The sequence below is a fragment of the Andrographis paniculata genome, unplaced genomic scaffold (genome assembly GCF_009805555.1).
Source record: "Andrographis paniculata isolate CXL003 unplaced genomic scaffold, ASM980555v1 Contig66END, whole genome shotgun sequence".
NCBI lineage: Eukaryota > Viridiplantae > Streptophyta > Magnoliopsida > Lamiales > Acanthaceae > Andrographis > Andrographis paniculata.
In genome coordinates, this window is record NW_026137602.1 from 4,274,221 (window position 1) to 4,296,251 (window position 22,031).

The 22,031-nt window shown below is 35.4% G+C and overlaps 5 protein-coding genes across 8 annotated transcripts; 4 read left to right on the forward strand and 1 right to left on the reverse strand.

Moving 5' to 3' along the window:
- Window positions 1-656: 656 nt before the first annotated feature.
- Window positions 657-4,751, forward strand: LOC127262948 (uncharacterized). Of its 2 annotated transcripts, none has more exons than XM_051291820.1 (9): window positions 657-938; window positions 1,021-1,113; window positions 1,483-1,556; window positions 2,132-2,234; window positions 2,372-2,422; window positions 2,979-3,129; window positions 3,205-3,343; window positions 4,141-4,246; window positions 4,324-4,751. In XM_051291820.1, exons 1-9 carry the CDS (start codon window positions 776-778, stop codon window positions 4,458-4,460), a joined length of 1,017 nt encoding a protein of 338 aa, XP_051147777.1. In that variant the 5' UTR covers window positions 657-775; the 3' UTR covers window positions 4,461-4,751. The 2 variants fall into 2 exon arrangements, with proteins under 2 accessions (XP_051147777.1, XP_051147776.1); XM_051291819.1 differs by having other exon boundaries at window positions 659-938; window positions 4,318-4,751.
- Window positions 4,752-4,889: 138 nt separating this feature from the next.
- LOC127262949 (uncharacterized) lies at window positions 4,890-7,229 on the forward strand. 3 transcript variants are annotated; one of them, XR_007841350.1, is made up of 4 exons: window positions 4,890-6,008; window positions 6,233-6,304; window positions 6,386-6,489; window positions 6,560-7,229. XR_007841350.1 is itself a non-coding variant. In XM_051291821.1 (3 exons), exons 1-3 carry the CDS (start codon window positions 5,367-5,369, stop codon window positions 6,401-6,403), a joined length of 732 nt encoding a protein of 243 aa, XP_051147778.1. In that variant the 5' UTR covers window positions 4,890-5,366; the 3' UTR covers window positions 6,404-7,229. The 3 variants fall into 3 exon arrangements, 1 of the variants encoding a protein (XP_051147778.1); XR_007841351.1 differs by having other exon boundaries at window positions 6,576-7,229; XM_051291821.1 differs by having other exon boundaries at window positions 6,386-7,229.
- Window positions 7,230-15,297: 8,068 nt separating this feature from the next.
- LOC127262906 (transcription repressor OFP14) lies at window positions 15,298-16,158 on the forward strand. The gene has a single exon (XM_051291772.1). The coding sequence runs from the start codon at window positions 15,298-15,300 to the stop codon at window positions 16,030-16,032; it is 735 nt and encodes a 244-aa protein (XP_051147729.1). The 3' UTR covers window positions 16,033-16,158.
- Window positions 16,159-16,947: 789 nt separating this feature from the next.
- On the reverse strand, window positions 16,948-18,449 carry LOC127262950 (uncharacterized). Its single transcript, XM_051291822.1, has 3 exons — window positions 18,094-18,449; window positions 17,225-17,424; window positions 16,948-17,120 (listed from the first exon to the last, which is right to left on the reverse strand). Exons 1-2 carry the CDS (start codon window positions 18,358-18,360, stop codon window positions 17,233-17,235), a joined length of 459 nt encoding a protein of 152 aa, XP_051147779.1. The 5' UTR covers window positions 18,361-18,449; the 3' UTR covers window positions 16,948-17,120; window positions 17,225-17,232.
- A 159-nt stretch (window positions 18,450-18,608) lies between these two features.
- LOC127262947 (cleavage stimulating factor 64) lies at window positions 18,609-21,877 on the forward strand. Its single transcript, XM_051291818.1, has 7 exons — window positions 18,609-18,793; window positions 18,915-18,992; window positions 20,406-20,444; window positions 20,520-21,083; window positions 21,179-21,259; window positions 21,365-21,532; window positions 21,621-21,877. Exons 1-7 carry the CDS (start codon window positions 18,701-18,703, stop codon window positions 21,744-21,746), a joined length of 1,149 nt encoding a protein of 382 aa, XP_051147775.1. The 5' UTR covers window positions 18,609-18,700; the 3' UTR covers window positions 21,747-21,877.
- Window positions 21,878-22,031: the final 154 nt, after the last annotated feature.

Genomic DNA, 22,031 nt, shown 5'->3' on the forward strand with positions numbered 1-22,031 from the left:
TATCATTATCTTTATATCACATGTAGTAATAAGGTTATTTTAATCATCTCTATTTTATTCCTATTATATCAAATATAATATTAATATTTTTAAACTACTTGACAAGCTCTGTGCATTTTATAATATGTATAATTTAATAAAATATATACTATATATATTGAGAATAATTTTTTTTTTTTATAATATAGGTAAATAAAAATTCAAAAAAATAAATATAGATATAATATAAACTTATAATTAAATATATTATTATATTTATTACTAATCAAATTAATTATATCACAACTTCCCAAATCTCTTACCAAACTTAAACATAAAATAAATACTCCTTCCGTCTCACTTCTCATGTCCACCTTTCTATTTTCGTCCGTCCCATTTACTTCGTCACTTTCATTTTTTGAAAAATAATTATACATTTTAATCTTATTTTTAAAAATTTAATTTATAATTTTTATAATTTTAAATAAATTATATTAATCTTAATCTATAATTATTTTTATTATACAATAATTATTTTCACTAATATATTTTTAATTATTTATTAATTTATTAATTATACTTCTTTTAAATTCCTCTGGCTACGGTAACCCAAACAAAATATGGGAAACGGTGTATTAAAATTCAAACTCAATTGAAATAAAATCCAAATACAATCTCAAATTTCCCCAATGACCCTCCCTAAATAAACACACACTTAATTTACAATCAAACATCGCCGTTGAAAACCAAAATCAAAATCACACATGCTGTAGGCACCTCCGAGCAGTTTCGTAGAATGGAGTCTGAAAAGGGCGGTGCACCGCCGGAGATCCGTCGGCCTCCACAAGGCAGCGGCGACGGCTTGGCGGAGGAGCAAGTGATGAGCGAGGTCCATCTAGGGTGTCCGCCGCACCAGTTCGCGCCCTACATCTCCCATTTCACCGTCTCAGTTCCTTCTCGTTAGGGCTCTTCCTCCTCTCATTTCCATTTGTTGTCCGCACTTCTTTAACACCTATCATTAATTGATGTTGAATTATTTAGGATTTGATCGTACTTCGGGGAATTCTAGCTCCACGGAGGCAAAAGTCTGTGAAGTGGACGAAGATGGAGATTTAATCCTAACTCGAAGAGGAAGTAAGTTTCCCGGCTTAATTGTGAAGCTTTTGTGCTTTACCAGTTACTCGTGGTGATCTAGAGAAGTTGATTTGTAATCAACTTTTGGCTAGAAGTGTCTCCGTTCATCTGGTTTGTAATCAGATATCTGCCTATCGTTTCTCTTTTCTCTTGAGTTCTTTATCCGAACGATTCTCTTATGTCTTATTGTATTATATTCAAGAGCAAAGAATAGGTCAGTTTGTGCTTGAACAAGAGTATCACGATGGCATTGGTGTTCAATTTCTTTCCTTCGTACCCATGTTTTTTGACGATCACGATAGATATAAAAGAAAACAACGATGGCATCTGGAAAACTCTCTATTACTTAATTTCATATTTCATTTTCAGGACCAAGAAAGGGTTATTTTGTTGTCAGCATTAAGCACAACATCACTTCATCTATTCCAAAAGTTGGTCTGCAGGTACCGCAAAATTCTCAGACATCTGTTTAACTTATGCATTTTAGGCTTTTTATATGTGTATTGTTCATTATTTCTGCTTTAATCAAATCCGCTTGTTTTTATATATATATATATATCTACACACACACACACACACACACATAGATATGTAAACCCTAAACCCTATATCCTGTTCTTTTGTGATAAGGATACTCCAGTTTTAATCTGGGTACCCAACAACTTGTTGATTTTAAGGGTTAGTAATGTAAATTTTGGAGTAAAGTAGAATGAGTGTAATAAATATATTTGTGTAAATAGATTGAAAATTAATGGGTATAGATTTAAAGAAATATTTTACTTTTTTACTAAATATGTAATGAGCACACTTTTATAGACAAAAGAAAATGGTAAAATGAGCATATCTTTATAAGACGGATGTGGTATCACTTTTTTCCTTTTTGATGCTTCAATTTACCTGTATAATCCTATTATCTATCATTCACACTTGCATTTTTTCTGTTTTAGAAACAAGCTTGCTAGGCAAACGCTATTCGATTCTTGTTTACATGCTATTGATAAAGTTTGATCCAATTCAGGTTTGGAGAGCAGAATTGGTACTAGCTGACTTTGTGTTGCATATGATGTATAGATCGCCCAATTTTGATGGAATTACTGCTCTGGAACTCGGTGCGGGCACTGGTAAAAGTTTTAAGTGCTTAATGACTTAGATGTGCATATGGCGTCTTAATTTTAATTTTCCAGAACAGCAATTTTAAGGGATCATAGTGTTGCAAATGTGCTTCCAGTAACAGGATTTCCTTTCATTACTTTTTCAGGGTTAGTTGGCATGCTACTAGCGTGCAATGCTAACACAGTTTACATCACTGGTAAAGTATGACAATTCGTAATGTGCTACTTTTTCATGTCCACTTTTGACGTTTCTCTTCTGGTCACTTGGTGTTTATAGTAATTGATGATTATTTTTCTCCGCCTGAAAGAACATGTAAGTTTAGACAATCTCAGTTGTGGCATCAATGGAGAGGCAAAAACTTCTATTATGGAAATGCCATATGAAATATAAGAGAGTGAGTGCATACTGTAGCAAAGATGACGTTTGGAGTTAAGGAAATATGGGCTGTGCTTGTCTTCAGGTTTTATCTTTTCTCCAAATTAGACCTCCAAATATTACTGTTAATAACCTTATTAATTGCAACACCCAATCGAATATTTTGAATGAATAGAGTATATGTGCAAAACGAGTTGAAAAAAAGAAAGAGAAACATCTCAGCCCAATATGTTGGATCTATATATATATATATATTTATATATATAGGATTTAGAATGTAATTACATACATGAATCAAGGCATATCATTGACTTTGTTAGTTTATAAGCTGGCACAGGTAGTTTTCATAAAGCATTATTGTACTTTATATGTTACAGATGTAGGAGAAGATGTGCTCGGTAATTGTTCCAAGAATATTCATCTCAATGTGGGCATTTTTCACCGCAAGGCTTCTGTATACGTACGTGAACTTGATTGGAACTGTTCATGGCCCCCTGAGATTGATATAAGCCTTCCATCTGAACAAAGGTAGTATGCGTTTATGGATTATTGTTTGTTTGATCCCAATAATCGGATCATTTAAAGATCACTTGCCTCGTGTAGCTACCATTGGAGTGAATCAGATGTTGCAAAGGTTCGGAGGGCTTCTTTGATCTTTGCTGCTGATGTAATATACGATGAAAAGTTAACGGATGCATTCTTCAGCGTGTTGAAATCAATCATGTTTAATGACCCTCAAAAGGTATATTTAAAGTGCATATATTGAAATGATCTTTAACGTGTTCATTACTCCGTGCTTCTAGTCCTTCTGCTTTCATTCCATGCATACGTACATAATATGGTATGCGGACATGGTTTTGGTAGAGTTGTTGTGCACGTTGAGCCACTCGAAAGCTTGGATTGCTAAGCTGCTGAGCTCGAACTCAAAAAAACATTTGAAGATATTGTGTTGAGTAGGTTTTAAAATGTTTGATAAAGTGATAAATTTATGTTGTACTATTGTAGTAATATATTATTGATAAAGATCAAGTTCGACTATGGTAATTAAGCAAGATTGAACTCGACTTGATGAAAAATTGAACCATGTTTGAAACAGTGCTGCATTTACTTTAATTATGTATTTATCAAGAGTAGTAGTGATTTAATTTTTTTGTTTATATAGCTATCTATTAGTTATGACAGTATATTTTTTGATATTTTATTGGTTTAAACGATACTTATGATATTAATTTATAGATTTTTCTTATGCATTTTTTTCGTAATTCTGTATATATAATAATTTTCCCACTATCTCAATTTAGAGCTAAACCACTCTACAAGCTATCTAAGATTGACAACAATGGTTCTAATGAGATGTCTCAACTCGGTTTCAAATAACAACTCTCGCTTCCGGCAACATTTAGGAGTCAATATTTCAGTAACATTATTTCCCGACTTTCTGAGTGCACTAGTCTTTACATAATCGTCGTGGAAATAGAAACTTTGATGGTATCCTGACTCTCATCTCCTTCCCTTGTCTTCTCTAATATTTTTCTTCAGGTTCTATACTTAGCTCTAGAAAAGCGGTACAACTTCACTCTCGATGATCTTGATGTCGTTGCGAATGGCTATTCGCACTTCCGCAGCTACATTAGAGACGAGGAAGGTAATGATCTTCACAACAAGTACCCCTTCCCTTTATCAGTTGCATTGATCTGCTATTCACTTTCTCCTTAGGTGCAGATGAGGACGATGATCTGCCCCACGGCTTCATCGGGAGGCCCATTGTGCTACGAGAAATTCCACAATATGTGCGAGAGTATGATCGCGGAAACGACGTCGAGCTCTGGCAGATCAAATATGTGAACCCCAGAACTTGAACCTGAAGAAAATCTTCCATTTCAATTGATCATGGCAATCTCACAGAGTTGGGTAATTTTTCTATTCGAATTTATAAATTTCTTTTTATATATATGCGTTATAATCATTTATTTATATTATAGTATGAAATAAAATTATAATTATAAATTTGAATAGCACTCTGTATCCATCTTTGTCCACTATAAACGCCCTTGATATGGAGACTTCAAAAGATGTGAAATTTTAATGTAAAAGTACAAATTTTGTAGGGGTATTTCGAAAAATTAATCGAGATATATATATTTAATTGATAGTAGGTGACACTGAAAGCCCGGTCCGAGCACAACACAAAAAATCCTATGCTTGGGCCTCAGAGAATAGGCTCGAAACTTTTCAAGTCATGCATGGCCCGGCGTGCTAATGAGCCGGGTCGTGCTCGGATTCATGAAAGTCGGGGCTGTGCTTGGCTCGGTTCGATTTTAAAATTAATATTTAAATTTTAATAAATATATATATGGATATTAATTTTTGAGATGAAGACAAATTATCATATGATTTCATGATAAAAGTCTTGTTGGTATGCAAAATGCAAAAAAAAAAAAAAAAAAAAAAACCGGGTTGGCACTGCACGGATTTATTTCAAACTGGGTCGTGTGGCAAAAGTCAGTAATATAGGGGTGTTTTTCAATATAGTTGTCAAATATTGTACTTTTATATTATCGAATCTGGGGTGACCTATTCGGGTCGGGTTAGATCCATTCCTGTTCCATGTGGTCAAAAAACGACATCGTTTTTGTGCTGGGAGAACTACAAACCAAACTTCACAAATGATTTGTGAGTTTGATGAGTATCAACGGCTGGGATGAACCCATAAGGTCCGTGTGGGTCACACGACAAGCACGTGCGTATATACAAATTGGTATAATATGCGTCCATGCGGTTACGTTTATACAAATGCGGGAAGAGCACCGACCATGAGGCATCCAGGACCAGAATTACCGTTCCAGCAGCCTCTGTTGGGCGAACCGTCTTCATCCTCTCAACCGAAACCTCCGGAATACGTCGTTGAGCTACCGACTTACCCCGCGCCGCACCAGCATCTTCTCCTCCGTAAGCCATGCCGCCGCTGCCTGTTCTGCCTCGCCGTTCTGCTCATTTACGTCGTCGCCGGCGGCTACCTTTTGTGGCCGTCGGATCCTGAGCTGTCCGTCGTCCGCCTCCGCCTCGATCGGTTGCGCTTCCACACCGATCCTAAAGTATCTGTCGACGCAACCGTGGATCTCACCGTTAGGGTTCGGAATCGAGATTTCTACTCCATGGACTACGATTCGTTGGTGGTTGCGGTGGAGTACAGGGGGGAGAGACTAGGTTTTGTGACGTCGGACGGCGGTCGAATCGAGAGGCGTAGATCTTCGTACGTCAACGCGACGCTCCAGCTCGATGGAGTCGCGATTTTGACCGATGCTTATTGGTTGATTGAGGATTTGGAGAGAGGCGCGGTCACGCTCGAAACGGTGTCGGAGATTACGGGGAAGCTCGGGGTCCTCGTCTTCGACCTGCCGCTGAAGGTATGTTGATTGTTGATATTTCGCCTGTTATTGAAGAATCTGTGGTTAGGCTTTCTGCATTTCTCATTGAAAAAATTTAGGAGGATGTTCGTTTACCTTTAGATCTAATTTGTTGGCTTCTGCATATGATTACCTGCATAGACATTGTAGTTTGTGATTTCTCTTGAATACTACTGGCGGAAGACTGGTTACAGCATCACTCTGGTAATCTTATTATTTTGCAGACAAAAATGCAATGTGAAGTGAGTGTAGATACGGAAAGCAGGAAAATTCATAGGCAATCTTGCTACCCCGAGGTAAGGCGATAACACTATTGAATATACATGACACTCTTGCATTAGTTCCTTGCTCATTTATCAGCCCTTGTTATTCTTCAGATTACTCCTTCCACATAATTATTCCTTGAGCAATGAACAGAGCAGCTGATGAGTTTCAATGCATATTTTGTTCCTATATTCAAAGGCAATCTTGCTCCCCCGAGGTAAGGCTTGAAACACTATTGTATATGCATGACTCTTGCTTTTAATTAATTCCTTGATCATGTTTGTCAGCTTTGTGTATCTTTAGTTTCCTGCACACACTATTCCTTGAGCAATGATCACAGCAGCTGATGAGTTTGGATGCAGTTTTTGTTCCTATATCCACTATGCAGCCACTTCTGTAGTAAGAATTCCAGGTGAGTAAAATCCGTTGCTACTTTGAATTATAAACCAGATTACCATGGCCTTTCTATAGTATAATTAGCCTATAAGATGAAAGGGTTGGGAATTCTTAAGCTCCTCTTCTTCCCCACCCTCACCTTACTAACGAAAATCCAAAGCTATACATGCATATATTAATTTATATGCTGTTAACATTTATTTAATAAATTAGCTTTATTTGTTGCAAGATTATAATACACATGCTATCTATTGCTTGTAGTTTGAATAAATTTATTAATATGTATATATGCCTTTTTTAAATTAATAATCAGTCTTGTGCTGGTAACACATAGAATATAGGCTATGAGCAAATGAATACGTGCATGTGTTGTGTTAGATTTTTACAATGCTCCGCCAATTTATATATGGTATTTGGATTATGTTAGCTAGTACAATGTATTGTCTGTTTATATTTCATATTTTTTTCTAATTATATTCATGTGTTGTTAGCGCTTATGTACATACATACATATTGGGAACCTTGTGATTGTTGTCTTTTATCATTGTTTCTATTGTTTTATGGTTTTGTTCTCTGTGAAGGGGAGTGGAATTTTCGAATTTGGGATTCGTTTGAATATATATAAAAAACCATAATTTGGAGCTTTACATCATAATAATAAAGTACAGCTTGCAAATGAGTTGAGTTGGTCCCAAATAGTTGGAGCTAGGAAATACCTGACTTCGTTTACACTCAATATGTATTTATTATATATATATTTTAATATTCTTATGGTGTTTTTACTTTGTAAGTATGATTATATCTTTAATTCTGTAATAAAATTATTGTATTAATGAAAGGTAAAATAATTTTTTAAAACATTAATAATATTATTTAATACTATATGTTAAGAGAGAGATTTGATACGGGGTTTTAAATATTATCCAATCACAAAATCCAGCAGCCCCTTACAAATGTGATTTGATAATGGTCTACGGTGCGAAAACTGTTTGTACGTTCCACTGTCAACTCGCCAATCTGGGCCTGAATATAAAAGGTGCCCTTTACTATAATGGGTATGCATGAGCGCAATAAGTAGATGCAGCCCATACCCTGATACTGTTGTGGGCCCAAGTTGGACCAAGATTAATAGGTGTAGCCCATAATCCTTATGTAAATGGGCTGGATTGGGCCAATATGAATGGTATCCTAAGGGGCCTAGCTGACCGTTTTATATAATAGGCCTTATTGGACTTAATGACGTTTAAGCCTACATCCGCTGGTTAATGTGCCTAGATGAAAAGGACATAGCCCATTCTCTGTTACTATGATGGGCTGGATTGGGCCCAAAAGAATGATAAGCCTAATGGGTCAATTTGACCGTTTTATATAATAGGCCTTATCGGACCTAATGAATGTTTAAGCCCACTTCCGCTGGTTAATGGGCCTAAATGAAAAGTATATAGCCCATCATCGTTACTATAATGGGTCGTCTCGAGCCCAAATAATTTTAGAATTTGGGCCTCTGAGTAAGGCTACGGAGATTTCTAAATTTTATAATTTTGAAAAAAAATCAATACTTGTTATAATATTTTATGAAAAGAAATAAATATCTAATATATCATAAACAATTTTCCACACAACCCGCATGTTCTTGTTTCCTGAAAAAGAAATTATTAATTCTTAAGTTGAATTCAGAGCGCAGATGACAGTTGGACACGAATTATCCATCCATCATTAGTTGCCAACCACAACTATAGTTCACGGATGTATGTCCCAAGCATAATACGACATAAATTTCCTTAGAAAAATAATAATAATAGAAACACCATCAACGGTCATCGAAGTGCACACAGAAAAGAAAAGAAAAGAAAAGAATCGAAATTGATATGGGTAGTAATCTTGATATGTCCCAATCAATGGCTCTTATCGTCATCCACTGCCATTAATCATAGCTACTTATATCACAGCCAAACCAACCCAACCCAACCCAACAAAAACAACCCTATCCGGCGCATTAATGATATGAGCTGTGCCCACCCCCACCCCCACCCCCACCTAGTAGATTACAACTTAGTCAACCATCAGATAACACTGCTGCCTCTCTCATTTTACCCGGAAATTTCACTTGCAAAATATACACTCGCTAAATACAATGTTGAATGTTTTTAACATTTAATAATGCACTCATAGCACCACTCATGCATAGTCAGCACATAAATCACAAGTTAACAACGCATATTTTATATTTAATGTAATGTAAATGCAACAAATAAACTATCACACACACAATACATAGCATCAAATGTGTTTTTTGTCTATATTCTATGTGCATATTATTACAACCAATCAACACCTTAACCCTTCCGATCAAAATATAGACTACTACTACTACTACTACTACTAAATACAGTATCACTTTCAATATACACAACAACTGCTACTACCATTAAAATTCACAACAGCATCATCCCCCATCCCCAATCAAACACATGTTCTTTCTTACCTACAAAACTGCTCACACAATTAAACTTAACATTAAGTAGAATATACCAACCTTTTTAGCTAGCTACTTCCAAACCTCACCCCACCCCACTTCATATTAAAATTAAAATTAAAATTAAAATGCCATTCTTGGCTATAATAGAAGAAGCACTGCAGTTCCACCTACACTCACTCGTCCCTCTATCACTTTTTTCATAATTAAAAATAATAATAAAAAAATAATAATAATGTAAATGACACATTTACCCCTGAAAAATTGTCACATGCCATTCCCTGATGGTGTCCGCCATGTACTCTCACACACAACTCCATATTCATCCAACACTACATAAGCATAATCATAAGCATAACCATAAATAATCAAAACTCAAATCATCAACACATATATCATTCTCACTTATTACCTCTGATCCATTCATTTCATCCAATTATTAACAATGGATCAAGAAGCATGGCACTGCCCCTCCAGCCATTGCTGGCCGAGGGGATACTCCTCCTGTCGAAAATACAATCGGTTCTTGAGCACATCTAGTAGGGATCACTTTTGGACACAGCTGTGGAGGAAGCTGAAGAAGGAGAGGAAGAGGATCGTGGCATTCCAGTGCTGTGCAGCAGCCTCAGTTTCCATGAGGTTCACTTATGATTCCAATTCTTATTTGCAGAACTTCGATCAAGGAGACAATGCTCCCGATGATCTTGGCCGCTCGTTTTCGGCCAGGTTTGCTGTTCCTTCTGCTGTCTCTCAGAAGGATAGACATTGATGTCATTATGAGATTAATTATATGTGTTGTTACATGCATCTCTAATCTTGGTTCTGTATTTTTTTTTGGATGTGCTTTGAGCTTAGAGATCTCAGAGTTATATTTATGGGGGCACTATTTATGCATATGTTTTGCAGTCCAAATTGAAATCTGAATAACTGATTTGGGATTTTGAAATTAAGTTTGTATATTTTCTCTAAATTTTTTTACAATAGTTATGTTTTCAGATGTCACTGTGAATTTTTTTTGTTGTGTATTATTATTTATGACAGCTTTGTGTTGGGTAAGCAATTCTTTTCAAACATTCTGCTATTTAATACTTATAGTTCTTAGTAAAAATACAATATTTCCTTGTAAATATATCAACTGAAATTACTATTCAAATCGACAGTAAAACAAAAATATATAAAAATAATCACTGAAAAACTTACTTTTTCTAATCAATCTCTCCTATCACTTGCAAGGTGAATGTATGATGAAATTATTTTTAGGATTGAAAATCCAAAATTGAATCATAAAAACTGTATATATTTGTTTGGATTACCACATTCTTAATTAACTTCTTGAAAAAAGAAAAAATAAAAAAAAGAAAGAAGATCCATATATTGTGCAAAAAAAATAGGGAGATTTTTTATTTTAAAAAAAAATAAAGCTACTATTACATAAATATGAATTTTTTGTGCTGTTATAATGTCGTCTTTATTCCTATTCTTTGTGCCTTCGTTTTCAAGTGAGATGTTTTAACAAGATTTTCTTATTCTTATTGATATTACAATGATGTCTTTCTCAATTAATTGTGTTGTTTCTAGTTTAAGTTTAGTGGACTATGCTTACCATGCCTGTTGGGTGACTTATTATTAATTGACAAAAAACCATTAAGACGTTCAATCCAACATTGAGCATCACATCACTTTCACCAAGAAATAAAGAAAAGAAAACATATATTTCTGGTGAAATTTAATAATTTTTACTCCAACTCATTTGATTTTTTATAGTATTATTATTACATATAAATAGGGATATGTCATATATTCATGCATCCTAAGTTGCAACAGTATTTGACAACTTCTGTTGACATTCAGTAAATTAATAAATAATAACAATAATAAAAGTTATCTAGGGGTTTGATTGGTTGGGGTTTGGGAGTAGATTTCTGACTTAGAAATAATAAATAATATAATTAATATATATATATATATATTTGTAATGTAAACAAGTATTTGATGCCAATGAACAATAAAAATTTTATATAATATTTTAAAAAATAAATATATTTTGTAGAAATAAATAAATAATGAATCATACAAACCAATCAGATCTTGAAGCAAGCAAATGGTGAAAGGATTTATTTAACATTGTTTTTATTGTTCTTTGATACTCTTTTTAAATAAGGAGAATAAAATAGAAGTTCTTTTCAGGCATACATATATATTATATATATATATGTTCCACTAAGTTGCCTTCCATCAAGTATTAAGAAAAAGTTAGGTCATTGAAAATTGAATGTGTACACTGACAAATGATATAATTAAAAGGAGGAATCTCTTTGAATTTTTTATTTCCTATTATTGTTATTATTATTCAAACAAAAATGCTATCATAATCAATTTGAAACCTATCTAGTTGGGAGATACACTGATACACACACCTACCTTGATATTTTTTTTGGCATCATTCCCTCAAAAATTTCATTATTAAACAGACCTAATGATACAGAGATCCGAGTAAAAATTCAATCAAATTTCAAATGGATCTGTAATTCACATAGATAGTTTTGTTAATAATATTTAGATTTGGTGATAGAGGATCTATGGGTACATTCTAAGGTTAGAGAAATGTTACATTTTAAAGGAATTTCTTAGCTAAAAAGATTTGGAAGATAAAAGTTCAAAAATTTGACCAGAGATTTTAACATAAACTAAATTATCTTCTCATACCAAAATTTCAAACAAGTATAATTTCTTATTTCCGCATCTGCAACCATTTTGTATTATTTTCTCCATCTAGCCTAGAATCTATCTACTCTATTTATACAGAAAAATAACTGGTTACTAGTACTGTAGTAGTTGATTATCTGTGAATTACTGAATAATACAATTGTATAAAATATTAGCTGGTACTGATACCCTAAATTACTATTAATTATTGAGCCCGAGGCAGAGGACTTAAGGGTGAAATATACTAAGGTGAAGACTGTATAGAATAGAGAGCAGACAGTAGGTACAGAAGGATTCCAAAATTAAAAGTAGTCATGGTGGTACTATCAATCATACTAATTTTTGAATGGAATCCGTGGATAATGTGGTGATGCTTTGGGTTGGATCCTTAATGAGACGGTGAAGGTGTCTAGTCTAAACACAAAAAAAGAAGTTATAAATCCCGCTAAGTAGATGGACCAGACACATAATAATAACGGTTAATGCATGGGCCCACGACCCTTAAATGAGGCGAGGCAGGCCCAACATCCCCACCACTTTTGACTACATCCCTAATCCCGCTCATCTGATCTTATCTCAGTATAATAACAATAATAATTATTATTATTTTAAGTGCTTTCCTCTTTGCTCTATATGTCTCTTGATGGATGCAGTGCATCTAATATATACATCTATTTTAATTCTCGAGAGATTTTATTGAAGCAATTCGTAGCTCTTCGCGAATTATAAAGATTTCACATTTTTTTACATTCATATCACATCACGCATATACCCATTTTTTGATTTAAAATATTGACTGATTAGCCCCCTTTAAAGCATTAATTATCTAATTACAATTTTAGCAACACATCGAGTATAAATTTTTCTTCTTTTTTTTTTTTTTTTTTATATTTTTCACAAACTTCATAATTTTCTTCAGAATTTTCAAGTCAAGATAATGTGACTCTGAATGGCCTTTTTAAAATATTTTTTCAAACTAAAGATCATTCCAAAAGCAAAAGAATGATTGTACTTTGTATATAAAAATGTTAAACGAATCGAGTCATTCGTAAATTCGACTCGATTCGGCTCAATTAAAGCTCATTCACGAACGTTAACAAGTCGAGCCGAACAATATAAACAGACTAGTTTGGTTAACAAATGAGCACGAACTTTATTCACGAGCATTCGTTTAAATAATATATTTATTATAAATATTATATATACATATAAAATTATAATTTATAAATAAATAAAATATTAATTTAAAATATATAAATAAAATAATTTTAATTTTTTTTAATTTATATATAAATTTTTTTAAAAAAAATAATGAGACAAACAAGCTCAAACAAACTCGAACGAGCTTAATCGAACCGAACACAAATACATACTCAAACAACAAAATTTCTTAACGAGCCGAGCTTGAACATTATGAACGAGCTCAAAACCTTAACGAACGAACACAAACTTTGTTCACAAACATTTACGAACACTTATTTGATTCGGCTCAGCTTAGCTCGTTAGCAGTTCTATTTGTAGATAGGCCGTAAACTATGTGGAAATCTATATTTTTTGTATTCCGACCCAAAAATACTTATGAGATCTTTCTCTTGTGAGCCACTTACAAATATCAATATTCTGCAACTCATTAATTTCTGATACCAGAGAAATTTGGCGGTGTCGAGCAGATCAGCCACCGGTGGTTTAATCAAGGCTAGCTAAGGGATCCTTCCATTTTGAGCTTTTCTTTAGTATTATGCCATCTTATTAGTTATTTCTTTTGATTGGTCTTGTGGGCTAGTCCGGCCCATTTATAAGTCTCTTAAATATTGCTATAAGAGTTTTCTAAGTCATCTTTTGGAATTGAAGAAAACAGGAATTATTCCTGTGTTTTGGTTATTCTTTGAATATAGTTATCTGCCTTTTCCCTTTATCAATCACTCTATCATTTCCACCGCTAATAGTCGAAATGAGATCAAAATGCATAAGCCATAATCATAGAATGGAGATATGAAAAGGTATAATAACTTGATTTGAATTATTACTTATATTTAAACTGAGACTTGAGCAGTGAAAGCAAAATTAAAATGAAAGAGAAATGGAACTATAAATAAATACATGGAAATATGGCATATAAATAAACATAAATGATATTGTGAATTGATTCAATAGATAAAAGATATTCGAATGACTTCATCAAATTTATAAGGTTCGTTTGACAACAATTTCAAATCTTCAAAGCTGGTTATGGATTTCAAATTCACATCTTTCTAATATTTCAAATACTATTTATAATGAGTCATTTCAAATATTTCATGTAACAGGAGATGAGTTTTAATTATTAAGTATTTCTAAATACTAAATAATTCATTTCAAATCCACCCTTAAATCCAAATTCATCCAACCAAACATGTCTTAATTTCTTGGTTTTGTTCAGCTTTTTAGGGGCTGCCCTTTTCCTAGACTATCAGTTTTCTTAATTCTCACGACTGTCAGTTTATGTTTTTCTGTGTGTTTCTCTTCAAGATCTAATCTAATGCCACTCCTTTTATCATATATATTCTCCAAAATAAAATACTGTTTCCTAGAACAATACTTTCATTTTGAACGAGTATTTCTACTCGTTTAAACAAACTAACTAGAATTCGAGTCTTCTATTTGCATATCAATCCCCAGGTTTTGTGCATGACAGAACCTCAGGCTAAAAACCTTCTTAGAGAGATACTCATGCTCCAAGATCAGGCAACAAATGTCTGATATTGGGAGTGAATTGTATTATTCTCGATAGCATTATATGTTCTAATGAATTGTACCCATGTGTCTACCAAATTCTAGATTTATATAATATAAGATCTAACACTGTGAAGCTATAAAATATAAGAGCAAGAGAGATAGGAATTCACCAACCATGATGATAATATTGTCGGAATCTTCGTATCATTAAGTAAACAGAAATAAGTGATTTGTGTTACCTGTTTAAGAACCTTTTGTCTGACTCCATAATCCAACTATGATTACCGGAATTCAAAGCCATAATTTGAACCAGATCATATGTACCTGATAAAACAAATAGCAATTATTGTAAGAATTCATCAATTGGATGATAGTTAGACCACCAGATAAATGAAAATAGCAATACTTTATGGTATCAGCAATCCTATTGGGAAAAGAAAATTGAATTCCTTTAATCAACTATAATCTGGTGAAAAGGTCTGTTCGAGATATTGACCACAACCTCTTTTTACCTAAAAGGAAAAAGTAAAGCCAGGGATGATGCTTTTAAATGCACTGAATAACGTCACATTAATTAGTTACTTATCTAATGTAGATTATTTGGTGCATTTTTTCTTCCACGGTTTTAATGACATGCTTATCTGTTTTCTCTACTACGTTGCGGATTGAAGATAGATTATAAATCGTGCTAAGACTTGTAAAAGTCTCTGGCAAATTGTGTTGGAATGTGAAATGTTGTCGTTCTTGATGAAAAAAATGCAAAAGCAAATTCGGAAATCGCTTCAGGAATGCATCTCAAAATTCAAGATTATACGCAAACAGATTCGGTTTCAGGCGTGCAGCCACATCCGAACGGCGTCCTTAGCCGTTAGAGGAAGGGAGAGCGACGCCGCAACGTTATCTGACATAGACCAGTTCCTATTCGAAAACTTCCAATCGCTTTACCAAGAAGAAAGGAGAAATGAAACGAAGGCGTACCTGCTCGATTCGCCGATGACTCTGAAACCTCCTCCGCCGGAAAACCTCCGCCCCTCCGACAGATTCTTCGTCGCCTCCGGTTCGTCCAGCCGACTACTCGTCGGCGAGACACGCTCTTCCGCGGCCTACGCAACAAAGGAATTCCGCTCGGCGGAGTCGGAGGGAGGAGTCGAGAAGGACTCGAAGTATCTGGACGATTTCCTCGTCCTTTTGAGGCAATCGCGTGCACCGTACGAGGATTTCAGGCAATCGATGGAGGCGATGGTGGAGGCGCATATAGAGCAGCACGGAAAAGTGGATTGGGAGTATCTGGAGGAGCTATTACGTTGTTATATGGATCTGAACAGCAAGTATTCCCACAAATACGTCGTTCAAGCGTTCGTGGATTTGGTTCAGTCTCTGCGTGAGAATTCCCATCGGATTCCGGCGTATCGTCCGCCTCCTCCTCCGCCACCGCCACAGAATGATAGAAGAGGGGGAAAAGTCTGAATTCAAAATTAGCGACTAAATCAAAATGATACCATTAACAGCGTGGCAAAGTGAACCGCCTTAAAAAGTGTACGTGTTCAAAAACAATTAAGAAAAAAATCAAAATGATACCATTTGTAAACAACTTTTAGTTTTTAGTATCATACACAAATATCCATCAAGTTCCATTCAATAAAATTTTAATCAATTTATCATTTTGTCAGCATCCAATGAAAAATATAGTGTGTTTTTTTTTTCTTAATAATTTTTTTAATATAGTGAAAAGGTACAATCTGATATTTTAAGTATAAAATAAATTTATAATATAATATACAAAAATAATTGATTAATATGATTTTTTCTTTGAAGAAAAAAACACAACCTACAATTTTTTATGATAATTAAATTCGTGACCTTTTTCTTGTTGAATTTTAAAAAAAATTAATTTAAATTATTAAAATAGTATTTAAGAAAATATTTTATAAAAAAAAATAATATTCTACCGACTACAAATAATAAAATTTAAAAAAACTTGAACAAAAGAATTACACCCTTTATTTTTTTAGTGCTGAATAAATTTGACAAGACAAATTACATCACATTATTAAATATATATATATATATAATATTATTATATATTGATAAAGTGAAAATCCGCTAGTTTAATAAAATAATACAACAAGAAAACAAATTCAGCCCCCATAATTGGTCAAAACCAGTTTCTGTGTGACTTATTTTTCTTTAATTTTTTTTTAGATAAAATCAATATTGAATATAACAATCAGCCCGATTGGCTACTACTGTGTGGTGCCGACTTGAACTAATCAGCTAATCGGCACCATAACCAATCCAGCTATGGTGGCGGTAGAGTGCTAAAAGCTAAACATTTAGCACTCTAAACTCCGTCGTAACAATAGCACCGCATACACAACCATGTAATAACCCTGAGTTTAGAAGATTTTCTTTTCGGCATTGCCGTGGGGCAATGATAAGTAAACAAGCATAACATAACAGCATATCTCAAACATGAATAATATTACTCGCAAAAACGAGCAAACAAAGGTTATATCGCCTACAAAATAGTCGGGATGCTGCAGAACATTCTAGCCCTGTAGCAAAACACAAGAATCTGTTGTTAGAGTCGAAATTGGCTGTGCCTTTTTTCAACTGCTATTACATAATTAGAGCAACGAGAAGTGTTCAAAAAACGAACCTTAATGCCTACGGATTTTTCTTTTCGGGATCTTCCTTATTGGGATCCTCCTCTTCTTCCTCTTTCTTCTCCTCTTCCTCTTCTTCTTCGTCTTCTTCGGGTGGAGGATCTGCCGGCATTGGTGGTGGTAATGGGGTTTTCATCGGGCTGAATTGGGGCATGATGTCGGGTCTCCTTCCTGGCTTCGGTCTTTCCCATTCCTGAATAAAACATAAGTCAGCTCATATTTAGATTACACACCAGGTTTTCTTCCTGTTCGTTCAGCATTTTGTGCAACAAATTGTGTGATTGAACATGGATTGGTATCTAACTTTGCAGGCAGAAAATTCATTCGTTGGGAAACTTTGCAGTACTTTGAATTAAGGAAAGTGAATCCTCAATAATCAGTAGGTGAGAAGTCAAGCAACAAATTGATGAAAGAACATTTAGAACCTGAATTGCAATTTTCCACATATCATGTACTCGATGGCCTCGGTGAAACCATAGGAAGTGGCATAATCAAGATCAACTGGAAATCAGATACATAGCTAATGGAGCTACTAGAATCAGTTTTCCTTCAAGCATGGGGTTTTGAGTAATTTGAAGAAAAAACAAATTAACTTCAATTCAGTTTATCAACCTTCCACATAGAACTTCATTAGGTGTTTCTAACGACTGCCTTGCACTTCCTTCCTTAAAGTTTCTTAAGACAGTTTTGTGCTTATCATATCTACGGTCTCCTCAAACGAAACAGATTCAAACTAATTAGCAAATAATTTCAGAAATTCAAAGGATTGATTCCTTACACAATTGATAATTGTGACCTAAAATTGCACTACTCAAATACACAGCAAAACCTGTTTGGGAGAGGAGGAAGTGGACAAACTTACGATAGGAAAATCGAGAGGCGAGCGGCGAGTCATCTTCTCTTCTTCGGGAGCCATACGCACAATCCACGATTTCCGTCGGCCACGAGTCAACTTTTCAGCTCGAGTCCTCAGTAAACCATTCGCTGGCGGCGGCACCAGAGAAGAGGACATCGAATAAGAGGCTGCAAAAGATGTGGATGCGGTCGAAGTCGCAGAAGCAGAGCTCGGAAATAACACCGCCGGCGGCATGGGATCAGGTATAGAAATTGAGAGCAACATAAACGCCATACGCGGCGGCGCGTGAACTACCGTAGTCTCGTTTAATGGGGTTTGCCGTAGATTATCACAATCTCCACCAAACCACCACCGCCCAAGGGAGGGGGATAGAAACACCCTCGGCGCTTATATATACTCGATCGAGACCCGACCCGTTTTGGGCCTTAAATGGGTTTGGTTTGAAAAGGCCCATTATTAGGCCCAGCCCATAATAATCTATCTTCGTCTTCACAATATTTATTAACCCAAATAAGCCCTAGACCGAACAATTTCACTTCCTTCGATCGCGCGTCCTACGGTCGTCGATTCTGCAAGTGTTCGATTCATTCGGCTTGGGGACGACGACAAACGTATGGCGGGAAAGCAAGTAGCCAGCGACGGAGTACCGTCGAGTCTCGCCGGCATGTCCAAAAATCAGCTCTACGATATCATGTCTCAGATGAAGGTAAGGTGTTGGTTATGGCGTTCGATTCAACACACATTTAATTACTGTTGTCTTTATTTGCATTTTTCTAGGTTATATATGTCGAAAATTTGAAGCTTGAGTACTGAATTTTCGTGTGCAGGCATTGATAGAACAGAATAAAGAGCAAGCTAGGCAAATCCTTATTCAGAATCCAAATTTGACCAAAGCTCTTTTTCAGGTTTGTTTGTACATCAGTTTTCTCTTGTGTTCCTTGAACTAATTATCTTTGGTTTTGAATTACACTTAATCTCTCGGAATCTTTGGTTTTCATTTTCCAAATTCTGCTGCGCTGGAGCTATTTTCTAGTTTCTTCTTAGGTTTTTCTTGAATTAATTAGATTATATTGACTTGTGACTTTAGTGTCTGCAATATTTTTTCAGCTGCCATAACCTAGCAGACTTAAAAAAAACCCAAATTTCACTGCTTGAATCGACTAGAGTTCTTAAGTGCAACACTAATGTCCTGCAATACATGGGAAAGTTATATCAAAATGTAGAGTTTAGTTAGTTCTGTGTATTTGACAGCATCCCTCTAGGGATACTCTCTGCTATTTTACTGATAATAGTTGTTAGGATATTGCGTCAGCAAGCAAAATTTATAGGGATTTGAATAGTCTGGATTTTTGATCAATTTTGTGAAACCTGTTTCCAAACACAACAGATTAATCAATTTTCTGTATGATTTCTCTCGGTTGAGCTCAAAGTTTGATTGCTCCCTTCTCTTCACTAGACCCTTTGGCTGATTGGGAATTAATCTTCAAACTGATCTTTTGTGTCTCAAACATTTTAAAGCGCCGCAAATTTCATGTTGATAAAGCTAACCTATTAAGGCTCATTGTTGACTTCATTCCGTTGTGAGGAAAGAAAAGAAACTCTGTCTTTCTATATGCACAATGACAGAGAACATTAATATTGTATACATATGCAGTCAAGCCAATACAAAAACTAGAAGTTTTACAGTCTAGCAAACAGCATGTATGCTTTGTTACATTACATTTTCTGTGAATAGAGTTTATGTTTTATTGTTTCTTGAATTTTGTATGTTTTTATGTTAAATATTGCATAATGATTGATAAGTAATTTCTAGAGTATCTAATATCAGTATATGTGTAAGCATGTGTGTTAATGATTGTGGATAGATGTATTGTTATATTCATTTTGTACAAGAATTTTCCTATTATGTATGTTTGAGGATCTTTTTGTGTCTCTGAAGGCAGAAATGGGATTTGGTTTTGTGTGTTGCTTTTGAATTTTGGTTTGAATAATGGCTTTGATGTGATATAATATTAATTTTAGGAATTTGTGAGGAGTTGGATAGTAAAGAAATCGAAACCGAACTCCAAGTAAACATAGCCTTTTGAGTCTGTCCTTTTGAACTGTATTGCATGTTCTGCAACATCTAACATTCTATTTGATGTATACTTCTCAAAATTTTGAATTTTTCGCTTTCTTCTAAAACTAGAGCACTAGATTTCAACTACAAGACAACTGCGTTGTTTGTTGCTATATTATATTTTGCTGATGAAGTTTCTATATTATTGGGAAAAATGGGACTTCTATCAAACATTTTATTCTCTCATTTTCTTCAATAGGCACAGATTATGCTTGGAATGGTGCAGCCCCCGAAAGCAGTATGCGCTATTTTCCCACTCATTCTTCTCGTCTATTTCCTAAAAATGGTTGTCTGATTATTTCACTTTTGTTAGCCACCTGTGATTTCAGCAGCAGCATCGCAAAATCCTCAGCCCTCAGCTGCATCAACTCAGCAGCCGAAGATTCATGCTCCGTCATCATTTCCTGGTCAATCAGCTCAAAACCAGTTGAAGGCGCCGCAACCAAACCAAGCCATGTCATCAAATTCCCAGTCACAACATACTATCCCCCCTAATGCTCAAACCCCGGCCGTCCCATCACATCCATTACAACAACCACCAATGCAGCAGCAACCTAAGGCGCATCATGGTCCCCCTTCGACACCACAGTCGTCCTCTCAAGTTCCTAATTTGACGCAATTGCCTCAGCATATTCCATCACAGCCTGCGCCACTTCACCAGCTTCCCGTCCCTTCACTGCCCCCACAACAGCAGCAATCTATGCAGAATACGAGCAGTCAGTACATGCCCCTGCAGCAACAACCGCAACTACAGCCCCCCCTACCGCCACAACCTAGACCACCAATTCAAGGATTTCCGCACCAGCTGATGGGTCAAAATTTAGGTTTTCAGCACCCCGGCGGACAGCAGCTTCATCCTTCACAGCACATGTTTCATGTGTGTAGCTGAATCCTCTGGCTTCTTGGTTTTTTTTTTTTTTTTTTTCAGTTTTTTTATGCAAAAATTGTTAAAAAAAAACTTTCGAATTTCAGCCAGGTACAAAGCCGCCTCCTACCATGGGACCTTCATTTCCACAGGTTCCTAATCAGAGCTTGCCTCAGTCGCATTACCAGGTTTGCGGCTTTGTTATGATGTGATTCTTGGATCGAATAATCTTTATCGACGAAGTAGGTCAATTAAAGGTTTTATTGAAGCATACCTATTCTTGTGGCTTCTAGGCAGGAGGTTCTCAAGTGGGAATGGATTTCAATCAAGTAGGAAGCTCTAAGCAACCTGAGAGAGGCTCCAATCGGCCACCTAACCTACCCGACAATACTATGGGTCAGCTTCCCGGACCACCCTTTAGCCAGGCAGGTCCCAGCAATCAACCTCCTCGACAACCACCGGTAGTTTATCCTAATCCATACTATTGTTCTACTTGATCGGTATCTTCACCGGAATTGGCAAGTCATCTTTCTTTTTCATTGTCCACAGTTGACCCCTGAAATGGAGAAGGCGTTATTGCAGCAAGTCATGAGCCTCACACCGGAACAGATCAATATGCTTCCCGTCGAACAAAGGAATCAGGTTCTTCAGCTGCAACAAATGCTTCGTCAGTGACACACTTTCTTTGGTGAGAACATTGTTGTAGATACAACTATTATTTCCCGGTTCGACGGTATCCGATCTGAAGTTATACATTTCGGGCAACTTCTAATTAATGCTTTGGTCACGTTGGTTTTCTTTACATACTTCTCCTGGCTTCTTCTGCTGCACTAACTGGAGAAAACATAATCATGCTACTTGATATGCATAAAACATTGTGGTAAATTTGTGTGCAAACAAATGACTACTGTACAGTAACGCATTCTAAAACCGTAATTTAACATTTCAGAACTCTGCTTC

What these genes read in the sequence shown, in the direction of transcription:
- LOC127262948 (XM_051291819.1), top strand. Translation starts at nt 776, where the DNA reads ATGGAGTCTGAAAAGGGCGGTGCACCGCCGGAGATCCGTCGGCCTCCA. An exon ending in TTCCAAAAGTTGGTCTGCAG is followed by an intron (nt 1,557 to 2,131) that starts GTACCGCAAAAT and finishes GATCCAATTCAG; the next exon opens with GTTTGGAGAGCAGAATTGGT. An exon ending in AGCCTTCCATCTGAACAAAG is followed by an intron (nt 3,130 to 3,204) that starts GTAGTATGCGTT and finishes TGCCTCGTGTAG; the next exon opens with CTACCATTGGAGTGAATCAG.
- LOC127262949 (XM_051291821.1), top strand. Translation starts at nt 5,367, where the DNA reads ATGCGTCCATGCGGTTACGTTTATACAAATGCGGGAAGAGCACCGACC. An exon ending in TCTTCGACCTGCCGCTGAAG is followed by an intron (nt 6,009 to 6,232) that starts GTATGTTGATTG and finishes ATTATTTTGCAG; the next exon opens with ACAAAAATGCAATGTGAAGT.
- LOC127262906 (XM_051291772.1), top strand. Translation starts at nt 15,298, where the DNA reads ATGTTGTCGTTCTTGATGAAAAAAATGCAAAAGCAAATTCGGAAATCG.
- LOC127262950 (XM_051291822.1), bottom strand. Translation starts at nt 18,360, where the DNA reads ATGGCGTTTATGTTGCTCTCAATTTCTATACCTGATCCCATGCCGCCG. An exon ending in CGCCTCTCGATTTTCCTATC is followed by an intron (nt 17,425 to 18,093) that starts GTAAGTTTGTCC and finishes TGTTTTATTCAG; the next exon opens with GAATGGGAAAGACCGAAGCC.
- LOC127262947 (XM_051291818.1), top strand. Translation starts at nt 18,701, where the DNA reads ATGGCGGGAAAGCAAGTAGCCAGCGACGGAGTACCGTCGAGTCTCGCC. An exon ending in TGACCAAAGCTCTTTTTCAG is followed by an intron (nt 18,993 to 20,405) that starts GTTTGTTTGTAC and finishes TTTCTTCAATAG; the next exon opens with GCACAGATTATGCTTGGAAT. An exon ending in TGGTGCAGCCCCCGAAAGCA is followed by an intron (nt 20,445 to 20,519) that starts GTATGCGCTATT and finishes CACTTTTGTTAG; the next exon opens with CCACCTGTGATTTCAGCAGC.